The 12044-nt window shown below is 38.9% G+C and overlaps 1 protein-coding gene and 1 long non-coding RNA gene across 4 annotated transcripts in view; one reads left to right on the forward strand and one right to left on the reverse strand.

Annotated features, from left to right (window-relative positions):
• Positions 1-10383, reverse strand: part of LOC122481539 — a 29585-nt gene extending 19202 nt beyond the window's left edge. Inside the window, exons 1-3 of one of the 2 annotated variants that reach the window (XR_006296883.1) lie at positions 10287-10383; positions 9886-10043; positions 8953-8983 (exon numbers count right to left, since the gene is read on the reverse strand). This is a non-coding gene — a long non-coding RNA (uncharacterized LOC122481539). Of the gene's footprint in view, positions 1-8952; positions 8984-9618; positions 9851-9885; positions 10044-10286 lie in introns of those variants that run through there. The other variant, XR_006296882.1, reaches the window with a different exon arrangement.
• The window catches only part of NUP35 (nucleoporin 35), a 36515-nt gene continuing 34362 nt past the window's right edge, over positions 9892-12044 (forward strand). The window contains exon 1 of one of the 2 annotated variants that reach the window (XM_043577235.1): positions 9892-9992. In XM_043577235.1, the coding sequence (XP_043433170.1) occupies positions 9953-9992 (40 nt within the window). In that variant the 5' untranslated portion in view covers positions 9892-9952. Of the gene's footprint in view, positions 9993-10459; positions 10566-12044 lie in introns of those variants that run through there. The other variant, XM_043577236.1, reaches the window with a different exon arrangement.

Raw genomic sequence — 12044 nt, forward strand, 5'->3', positions numbered from 1 at the left:
GGAGTGGGAAGAAGCATGGGACATTAGAGTAATGGAAAGAAGGCTGAGTGGCTGGAGCAGTGAACAAGAGGAGATGAGATGGTGTCAGAAGCGGCTGAGGTGTTAGGCCAGTCAAGTAAAGGCTTGCAGGCAGCTTTAGGATTCTGCTCTTTTAGAGCAGTGGAAACAATGGAAAGGTTTTAAGCAGGAGAGCAACTTGCTCAGAAAGTTATTTTTCAGAAGGTCACTCTCTTGGGGTGCCTGGGTGGCTCAGTCGGTTAAGCGGCCGACTTCGGCTCAGGTCATGAGCTCGTGGTCCGTGAGTTCGAGCCCTGCGTCGGGCTCTGTGCTGACAGCTCAGAGCCTGGAACCTGTTTCAGATTCTGTGTCTCCCTCTCTCTGACCCTCCCCCGTTCATGCTCTGTCTCTCTCTGTCTCAAAAATAAATAAACGTTAAAAAAAAAAAACAAACAAAAGGCCACTCTCACTGCATTGTGGAGAATGGATTAAGAAGGAGAAGGAAGAGCAATCAGGAAGCTAAGTCCAGGTATCAGATGATAGAGCTGGGATTTGGCTATAGCAATAAAAACATTAGGGAGTGGATATATCTGCAAGGTATTTAAAAGCACAATTCACAGGACCTGGCACCGGATTGGTGTTGGAAAGAGGTTTTCAAGACCATTCCAAGGTTTTCAGCTTTACCAGCTAGATAGCTGGTGGTATCTTTCTCTGAGATAAATATATTCATGTTTTACAGAAAAGACTTTAAGTTTGGGCTTTTATATTTGATTTTGGGGTGCCTTTGAAATATCTAAGAGCAGATGTTGTAGAAGCAATTGAATATATAAATTTGGACCTCAGAGAATGATCTGGTTTGGTGGTATGAATTGAGAGTCACTGAGGGTAATGGACACAGATGACATCACATAGGAAAGAGTTTTGAGTAAGATTGAGCCTTGGGGAACAACATTTAAAGGCTGGCTAGGGAAGGATGAATCAAGAAACGAAACTTAGCCATATGATCACAGAGGTAGAAGGAAAACCAAGAGAGTATAATGTTAGTGAAACTAAGGAGAATTTCAAAGAGTATTTAATGTGAACTGATGCTGTTGAGATTTATTTAAGATGAGCACTGAAAATGTCTGGATTTAGCTTCATAGAGATCTTTGGTGACCCTGGCAAGAGCTCTTTGGTGAATTAATGGGGAAAGAAGCCAAATTAGTTTATTAAAAGCTATGTAATATACTGAATGACAGATAACATTAGTGTAAATTTCAGTTATTGAGTATATATTTTATGTATCTATTCACTAGGTGAATAAGTCAATGTATGACATATGAATTAGTTACTATTATTTAAACTATTCAGATTAAAAAGCTAACTTTCGGAGATTTTAATGTCACATAACTATGGAGTATTTAAAATCAGGCTTGCTCCTGTCTTAAAATGCTGCCGCTTCTCTAAATGAAGACATTGTCAAGTAAGAAAAGACTTACTTTTCCATTATTTTGCTCTTTTTTTTACATAAACTGGGTAAAATGTATGACCTTTGAACACCCTAGAATTTAGGCTTATTGAATTAAAAAAAAAGAATTTAATTAGGGAAAATGTCAAACATACACAAAATTATAAAGAATAGCATAATCAATTACCCATCAGTAATTATCACCCCGTGGCTTTTCTTGTCTAAAGCATTCCCTTAGCCATTATTTTCCTTCCCTGCTCCTGCCCTCACCCATCCCAACAGATTATTTCAAGGCAAATCCTAGATAAAGCCCTTTCTAAAATCAATCCTATTTTTTTTCAAAGTTGTCTACTTTGCCTGTTATAAACTTCCACAGGGCTTTCAAATATCTGATTAAACCTATATGACAGTTCAAATATAAAAGCAGGAAATAAAATTACACCTGAAAGTTATACACATTAAAAAAAATATACACCGGGGCGCCTGGGTGGCGCAGTCGGTTAAGCGTCCGACTTCAGCCAGGTCACGATCTCGCGGTCCGTGAGTTCGAGCCCCACGTCGGGCTCTGGGCTGATGGCTCAGAGCCTGGAGCCTGTTTCCGATTCTGTGTCTCCCTCTCTCTCTGCCCCTCCCCTGTTCATGCTCTGTCTCTCTCTGTCCCAAAAATAAATAAACGTTGAAAAAAAAATTAAAAAAAAATATACACCTTATTTTTTAGAGCAGTTTTAACTTTACAACAAGTTTCCCATATGCCCCCTGCCCCCTCCCCACATATCGCCTCCCCCATTATCAACATCTCCCACCAGAATGGTACACTTGTGATGATGGGTGATACTACATTGACACATCATTATCATCCAAAATCCATCATTTATATTAGGGTTCTAGGGTTCCTCTTTGTGTTGTACATTCTCTGGGTTTGAATACATTTGTAATAGCATGTATCCACTATTATGGTAGTGTATTTATGTATTATATACAGGGTAGTTTCACTGCCCTAAAAGTCCTATTGCACCTACTCATCCCTCCTCTCAAATTTATGTAAATTTTGAGGTTACTTTTTCACTTCCAACAGATGAAAGGAACTATTTAATTGATTTAAAGGCTGGGGTACCAGGGTGGCTCAGTCGGTTGAGCATCCGACTTCAGCTCAGGTCATGATCTCACACTCCGTGAGTTCAAGCCCCACGTCAGGATCTGTGCTGACAGCTCAGAGCCTGGAGCCTGCCTCGGATTCTGTGTCTCCCTCTCTCTCTGTCCGTCCCCCACTCATGCGCTGTCTCTCTGTCAAAAATAAATAAACATTAAACAAATGTTTTTAATTGATTTAAAGGCAACAGGTGAACCAGCTAAACTGATGTTTCCTTTGATATTTGGCTGCCCCCTTTCTGCCAGTTGTTTACAAAAATTCATACACTTCCAAATGTAAGAGTTTATTTTTAATTTATAAAGACATGGCTTTGGTAATTATATTTGTAGAAATCAGATAATGCAAATAGTTATTAATGGATTTATATTTTTCTGAACATGTTCCCTATGTCCTAAACATTATAAGACTCTAGGAGATAATTTATCTTTGGCCCTATGAAGTCATGGTTCCTCTGTGTGCTTTACATGACATCACAGTCTAAGTGACTTGCAGCTCATGCTATACCAAATGCCAAAGTCTGAGATAATGAGAACGTGAGTGATAAGATGCTCCCTCTCCTTGCTTTCTTTCCGAAGGTGACAAACTCTGTCCTTTTCTTAAAGTTTGACTAGAGGTGGATATCTGTTTCTTCACTTTAATTTAAAAAAATTATTTGTGTTTATTTTTAGAATAGATGGAGAGTGGGCTTTTAGGAGAACGAATTTACACTTATATACAAATGTTGCAAATTAATAAATGTTTATAAATAGCTACTGAGTATTGACTTATATATATGATATACACAAGCAGTTTGGCTGTGAATATATCAAATATATTGAACATAAATAAATTTTGAGATTTCACATATTTCTGACTCTTAAAAAATTTGTTTTGGCTTTAGAAAAAAATTGAAATATATATAAAGCCCAGAGCTAATTTTCAAGTGGGCTCTCTGTAGCCCAAGGTACTCCATCCAAGTGTTTCAGGACTTTTGGAGGTGTGATAGTCAATAGACACTTTAGGGCACAAGAACCCTGAGTTAGTGGGGCTTGTATTCTTCTCTTTTTTCCAACCAGAGCAGTTCTGTTGTATGTAATAAGTATCTGCACAATACATTGTTCAAAGAAAGGGTTTCTCATCTAAGTTTGAATATCCACTTTCTACAAAAATAGCACTTTGATGAAATCTTATGTCATCAGAGGGCAGACTTCAGGGAACCATGAGTCCAGAATAGAAACAGGGAATAGATGTTCCACTTTATTTTTAAAAAGAATTTTATTTTTATTTATTTTTTAATGTTTATTTTTGAGAAAGAGACACACAGCATGAGTGAGGGGAAGGGCAGAGAGAGAGAGGGAGACACAGAATCCAAAGCAGGCTCCAGGCTCTAAGCTGTCAGCACACAGCCTGATGCAGAGCTTGATCTCACGAACCATGAGATCATGACCTAAGTAGAAGTCAGAAGGTTAAGCGACTGAGCCACCCAGGCGCCCCTTAAAAAGAATTTTTTAATGTTTATTTATTTTTGAGAGAGAGAGAGAAAGAGAGAGAGAGAGAATGAGAGAGTATGAGCAGGGGAGAGGCAGAGAGAGAGGGAGACACAGAATCTGAAGCAGGCTCCAGGTTCTGAGCTGTCAGCACAGAGCCTGACATGGGGATTGAACTCATGAACTGTGAGATCGTGACCTGAGCCAAAATTGGACATTTAACTGACTGAGACATCCAGGTGCCCTGTAGGTGTTCCATGTTATGTGAAATCTTATTTAATATGTTCAGAAAGGAAAGTAGGAAAACAAGTATTGCAATTAAGATAATAATATTCATGTACAGAATATGGTGAACATGGAATATTGTTAAAGATAATAAAAATAAAGATAAAATAAAAATAAAATAATATATAATAAAATAATATATAAACAATAAATAAAAATAAAATAAAATTAAATTAAATTAAAGTAAATCATGCCACACAAGTTTTCCATTCAAGTTAATGCAAGTTATGATCATTTCATTTTATCAAAAAGGATAAATAGTTAGAACTATAAACTTCATTGTATAATATAAATAGAAGTACTTATAATAGACTTAATGTCCAAAATTATAATTTAAAAAATCTGAAAACATATAAAATTATATCAAAATGTCAGATAATCTTTATTCTAAGTTTATTTATTTAGAGCTCATTCATTCATTTACTTTTTCATTTATCACTCATTTACTTTTCCAATATATATTTACTGAAAACTGATGGAAATACAATAAAGAAAGTAAACTTATGGTCCCTACCCCCAAGAAAATCCATCTACTAGGGCTGAGAACAAAAACTTAAGGGGCGCCTGGGTGGCTCAGTCGGTTAAGCGTCCGAGTCTCGATTTTGGCTCAGTTCATGATCTCATGGTTTATGAGACCGAGCACCACATCGCCTGCTTGGGATTCTCTCTCTTCTCTCTCTCCGCTCTTACCCCTCCTAGCATGCGCAGACTCTCTCTCAACATAAATTAAAAAAAAAACAAACTTGGGGCGCCTGGGTGGCGCAGTCGGTTAAGCGTCCAACTTCAGCCAGGTCACGATCTCGCGGTCCGGGAGTTCGAGCCCCGCGTCAGGCTCTGGGCTGATGGCTCAGAGCCTGGAGCCTGTTTCCGATTCTGTGTCTCCCTCTCTCTCTGCCCCTCCCCTGTTCATGCTCTGTCTCTCTCTGTCCCAAAAATAAATAAAAACGAGAAAAAAAAATAAATAAAAAAAATAAAATAAATAAATAAATTAAAAAAAACAAACTTAAAAAATAAGTAGTTTATAGCAAATGAGTTCCAGAAACAATGCATCAGACATTCTGAAATTGAATGATGGCTGAGGGCTGGCACAGCTGGGGCAGGCTTCATGATGGAAGAGAGGCTTGAGCTGCTACTTGTAGGAAGGACAGGACTTTGTAAATTGGGGTGAAGAGAAAGAGTTGGTAGGCAGAGGGATTGCTATGATCAAGGAACACAGTGTGACTATCTTTCCCAAGAGGTTGAAGGTTTGCCAAGGGAAATAATGGGAGAATTGATTAGAGAAGTTTAGGGTAAGAGGATAAAGGGACCTGATTTTTTTCAACGTTTATTTATTTTTGGGACAGAGAGAGACAGAGCATGAACGGGGGAGGGGCAGAGAGAGAGGGAGACACAGAATCGGAAACAGGCTCCAGGCTCTGAGCCATCAGCCCAGAGCCCGACGCGGGGCTCGAACTCACGGACCGTGAGATCGTGACCTGGCTGAAGTCGGACGCTCAACCGACTGCGCCACCCAGGCGCCCCAGGACCTGATTTTTGAAGCCATAGTTTTCAACACTTTAAGGTGAAGTTAGGGTGACAATGTGTATTCCCTTTAGAGTGCCTATTGCAGTCTCTAAAAGAGATACTCCTACTCTCCTCTCTCAGTCTGTTTGGTCTGTTATAACAGAATACCATAGATGGGAAGACTTATAGACAACAGACATTTCTTTCTCATAGTTCTGGAGGCTGGGAAGTCTGAGATCAAGGCATTAGCAGATTTGGTTTCTGGTGAGAGGCTGCGTCATGGTTCACAGATGGCAGTCTTGTCACTGTATCCTCACAAGGCTGAGATAGGATGGGGTAGAGAGCTTTGTTAGGTTTCTTATAAGACTCCAAAGACTCACTTCCAAAAAGCATCATATTGGGTGTTAAAACTTCAACATATGAATTTTGGGGGACACATACATTCAGTCTGTAGTGGCTTCCACCCTGTGATTCTGGTTTTCCCCCCCTTTCCCTTTCTGCCCAGGTGAGAATGTATGTTATGTAATGAGGGACATCATTATTTGGTATGTGCTGCACACGTGAATCTTATGGAGTTGAGGATAAGGAGGTTTGCTGTAGGGAATAGGAAATCAGTGAGAGCTTTTGAACATCTGGGTAATATGTACAAAGAAGAGAGTATTGGCTATTGGTATGTTAGATTTGGTGGGAGAGATGGAAGGCAAGGAAATGTTAAGTGCTGACTACAATTTAAGAATTGAGGAGGCAAAATAAATAAATAAATAAATAACACTTGGTATCTGAATGTTTGATAGCAGGGAAGATGGAAGCCAGAAAAAGAAAAGTGGACCAGGGACCTATATTAAGCATAACCTCCCTTTTAAATGTATTTTTAAAAATTATTTTACAGATAATAAAATCTGGAGATATTTAATAGAAATCCAAGCAATATAGGATTTAAGTGGAAAAGTTGGGCTCTGAATTTAAGTCTGTTTGACCTTAAATTCTGCTTTAATGTGCAATGGTTTTAATTTGGGGTTTCTAAGACTCTAAAAGAAAAAGGGACAAACGGAATGGTTTTAGGGATACGATGAGTTTTTGAGGTTTGATGTACTGGTAGGTTGTTCAGCAAGCATCTAGAAAAGTAGCATTTGGCTTTAGAGAGTGGTGGGGCATTAATTGTTTGCATAGATGAGAAGAGAGAGAGGATCAAGTTTTAACTAACAATAACATGTCCAGGTTAGAATGAAATGGGACCAGGTATGGAAAAGTTAGGGAAAGAGTAAAAAGTTATAAGGAGAAATAGGAAGTGTAGCATCACCAAAACAAGAAAAACACTTGAATTGAGGAAAAGATTGTCAAAGCTGTTGAATATTGCAGATGTCATAGAGACAGACCTTCACTTGGCAATTAGGAGAAAAGGAGTTGCAGTCAGTGGTTTCAGAAGAGGATTTACCCAGGAGCAAGTGTGTAATGAATTAAAAGACAAGATGGTGAACTAAGGGAAAGAGATCGTCTACTGAAGTCTGTAGACCCTTATTTTGAGATCTTAAAAAAAAGAGAAGAATGTGAATGCAATTAGTGCATGGTATCCAGAAGAAGGAGCAAGGTCTAGAGAAGGTTTTTTGATAGGGCAAACTGGGTATTTTTATAAATTGATAAGGAAAGAGCCAGTTTAAAGGTAGAATATTGAAATGCAAATGAAGAAAGGAAAATGATTTTTCTTTCTTAAAGAAACCAAGTTTTTAATTTGAAGAACAATAACAACAGTAAATAATATCTATAGTCAACCATTAGTTAAATAGAATAAGCTAAAGGCCCTTCTTAAGCCCTCCAACTACAAACGCCTTTCCTCCTCCATCTTCCCTGTTAATAGTTTGGCACAAATGTTTTCCAGCTTCCTTCCTTCCTCCTTTCCTTCCTTCCTTCCTTCCTGGCTTCTCTCTCTCTCTCTTTTTTTTTTTTTTTTAAAGTTTATTACTTATTTTGAGAAAGAGTGTGAGTGGGGGAGGGGCAGAGAGAGTGGGAGAGAGAGAATCCCAAGTAGGCCCCACACTCAGTGCAGAGCCCAACTCTGGGCTCGATCCCACATACCATGAGATCATGACCTGAGCCGGAACCAAGAGTCAGATGCTCAATTGACAGAACCACACAGGTGCCCCACTTCTTTTATTTAATAAGCATTCCTCCCCACCCCTTTGCATATGTATTCAAATATGCTTTTTAGTGGCACCTAGGGGGTACATGTGCACTCTCTCTCTCAAAATAAATGAATAAACGTTAAAAAAAACAAATATACTTTAAAAAAATAAAATGATGCCATATATATTTTTTCAAATTGCTACTTTCAGTATGTCGATCATGAAGACTTTTCTAGATCAACACACACACACACACACCAAATATAGCTCATGCTTTTTAACAGGTGCATAATGTTCTTTTGTTTGGACAGATCATAATTTATATTTATAAATATAATACATATTATAATAATATTTATATTACTCAGAAATCCTTCATTTATAAACCCTTCTTGGAATCTTCATTCTCAAAAGGGGTTTCGTGAGCATGTTGGGCTGAATGACAGCCCCTGAAGATGTTTTCACTCTAATCTCTGGAATCTATGAATGTTACCTTACATAGTAAAAGGTGCTTTGCAGATAGGACTATTGATTTACTCAGCACAGTTGGCTATTGAAATGAGAAGATTATCCTGGATTATCTCAGTGGGCCCTAAATATAATCACAAATGTCCTTATAAGAGGAAGGGACAGGGAAAGTTTACTACAGAAGTTCATGTGATGACAGAAACAGAGAGAAACAGTGCCAGACAAAGAAAAGATGCTGTACCACTAGCTTTGAAGGGGGAAGGAGCTACAAGCCTGAGGAAATGGATTTTCCCCTGAAGCCTCCAGAAGAAAACAGTCTTACTGACACCTTGATTTTGGCCCCTTTAAGACTCATTTCAAGTTTCTGCCCTCAGGACTATACAAGATAAATTTGTGTTGGTTTAAATTGCCAAATTTGTTGTAATGTAGTATGACCTCATCTGAACTTGGTTGCATCTATGGACCTTATTTCCAAATAAGGTAACATATGTATTGGAGGTTAGACCTTGAACATACCTTTTTGAGGGATGCAATTCAACCCACACACCTGTTAAAAGAAAAAAAAAGTCAATTGGTTTTAAGTTTGATTTCTGGGAACTTGCCAGAAACTAAGTAATGCTGGAATTGTTATTGCCTCATTCAAATTACAACATTCTTGCTGGATTTGGGATTTTAGGAAATCCCAGAGGAAAGAGGGAGAGAAGATGGGTGGGGATTTAGAGGATAACGAGTTTGTTATGGACCAGAGAGCATCTCAGAATATATACATGCTGCATATCATTTTTATAGTTAGTGAACAAAACAACGTATAGAATGTGAATATGCGTAACCTATATTTGAAGACTCTAAAAAAAAGCAGCCAAGTAGGAGGAGGACAGAAGAGATGGGACAGTGAGGAGCACACAGGATTCTCCAGTGTTATTAGCCTACACTGTTCATTATCTTTTGTAAGTATATAAAACAATGTATGCGTTACGCTTAATGTAAAATTGTGCCTTTATAACAACATTTTTAAAAAATGGCATAGAGATGGTAGGAAATATACTTTGAGAACGCAACTCATATACTCATATACCAAGCCTGAAATCAACACTGGAAAGCGGCACCGTTACTTCGTTAAGGTAATTTTTTCAGGTGTTACTTGGAAAAGCTGACAGATGACAGAGTGCTGGGTAAACTCACTCTAATTATGAAACCGTGAGTAAAAGAACATGTGCTTCCATGAAACTTAAGCACCAACAGTTCAGGAGGCGCACAGCGTTAGCAAAAACCATTGCCGGAACCATCGTTTTCACCATAGTTCATCCCATTTCCTGCGAAATTCTTCTCAAAAACGCAGACTCTGCGAAAAGACGTTTGCCCGATTCCAAAATGACTGCTGCGGCGCCCACAATAAAAGTATAGCGCAAGACCGGAAGTTACGCAACCTCATAAGCAGCGCGCCCTTACCCGTGAGAGAGTTTCCGCCATTTTTGAAAATCGGGAAGGTACGGGGCCAAGTGTGGTTGCAGCTGCGATGGCAACCTTTGCCGTGGAACCCCAGGCGCCCTCGTTGGGTGAGTGAAAAACTGCGTTTCCTCGCTGGCGCTGCGATCCACGCCGTAGGACTAGGAGCAAGCAAGACTGAAAGCCAGTAGTCATCAGGCTCTTTGCTAGTTTCAGTCGCGGGTACGAGCCCCTGGTTCACCCACAAGTTTTCAGTTGTCCCCCTGCTCAGGGCGTCATCACCCTGCCGCCAGCAAGGCGGCTCCGGGAAGCTGCGGGCCTGGGTCGGGCGTGGGAATGGCTGTCCAGTGGTGACTAAGCCGTTTTGCCCCGCAACACGCGGGCCGCATTCGTTCTGCCCATACCTGAAACTCTCCGAGCGCCGAGGACGCGGTGCTGAGTTCCTGGATCCGGGGAGGCGTCGGTGTAAAGGAACGGATCCGCGTACACGTGGGTGGGCGGTGACCTGGAGTGTGGTTACAGCTCACAGTTCTTTGGTCACTTGGACTTTTAGTTTCTGTTGGATTCCTACCTGCCCTGGGCTTAGCAAAAGGAGTCTTATTAGTAGAAACTACGGTTGTGCGACGTTTAACCCCTTGATGGTAGCCATGGAGATACTGGCGTTAATAGGAAGCCGGGAGTTGGTACGATTTTCCCGCCTTTATCTTGGGGAAGTGACTTTGTAGGAGGTCTTTTTCTCTAATCAGTTACGTAATGAGTTTTTTAAAAATTCATTCCCATTGTTTAACGGAGAGCCTTGCTGAAAGTGTTGTTCAAAAAAAAAAAAATCTATCAAGTTAACAGGATGTAGATTTCCTTTTTGTTTGCCGAGTTTCGGCACTTGTGAGAACCGTCAAAATTTTTAGCAGAAAATTGCTATCATAGAGACGCATTTGAAAATTAGGTTACAACTTTGAGTTTGGAAAAGAAAGCAAGCGCGATATTTGTAGAACGAGGTTTTTTGTTTTTTGTTTTTTTACATTTGAAGGGTGTAATAGTGCTTGCTATGCTTTGTGCAAAATGTTTCTTTTGGGAATGGAGTTAACTTGGACTGTTTTAGAATTAGTCATAAAAAACTAAATGATTAACGTCAGTGCAGATATTCTGCTATTTAAACTTAAGTACAGATGTTTGTCTAGGTATTTATGTTTTGTATTATTTTAGAGATCAGGAAATCATTTCCAGTCCCAAAGTTTTCTATTCAACAAAAACATTTTGGAGTGCATATTTCTTGGGGTTGTAAATGTGAATAAACCCGTCTCTGTTTATTGCCTCATCAGAAATCTGACATTTGCTGATATTAATTGTTCAAGTTCATATATTGCAGGTGAAGAATAAATAATTTTCCCAGCACCTAATGCTATATGAAAATCAAGGATTATTTCAGCAAACAGTGCTAGCTGAATTAAGACCTAGTATTTAACAGATTTTAGGTGTGCAGACTGAAGTCGAATTTAAGACTTGCATGATGATTGTTCTAGCTCTCTAAGTGAAATTTAGCCTAAGGGGTGATAAGTGACAGGCGGATTAAGACCTCTCTGTGCTCTCCTCACTCTGGTGTTTAGTGTTACCACAATATATATACAGATATATCAGAACTTTTCTTAATTCTTCTTACAATGCCATATATGTTTTTTTTTCTTTGGGGGGATGGGAGAATGAGGTAGTTGGTGGTACCTAAAACTTTGTATTTACTACTATAAGTTTCTAAATATCTTTTCAGAATTTGCTTTTGTTTAGGCTTTTGGTGTGTATATTCTTTGGAACTATGTACTAGCAACGTAGTAACAGCACTTTAAAACAATTACAATATAGTTATGGTTCTTCATACCTTATTTCAGTATTTGCTTCATTTTTTTACCCTGACTTTGCCTTTTTCCTCTTTTATACCCTTGCATTGGCATTGTTAATACCTAAGTCTACTATAATGAGGAAGGATAAATAATTGACACCATTTGGATAGCAAGAAACAAATTCTTGAGACTGCTTAGAACTTAAGGAATAGTTAACCATGTAAATAATACATCAAACGTTTGGCCTTTCTGAGTGCAGTGAATCACGTTCAGTTTTGTTACATAGTTGAAAACTTAAATTTTAATAAGTAGAAATTGCAAATTCTACAT

Source organism: Prionailurus bengalensis, chromosome C1 (genome assembly GCF_016509475.1).
Source record: "Prionailurus bengalensis isolate Pbe53 chromosome C1, Fcat_Pben_1.1_paternal_pri, whole genome shotgun sequence".
In the NCBI taxonomy this organism is placed as follows: Eukaryota; Metazoa; Chordata; class Mammalia; order Carnivora; family Felidae; genus Prionailurus; species Prionailurus bengalensis.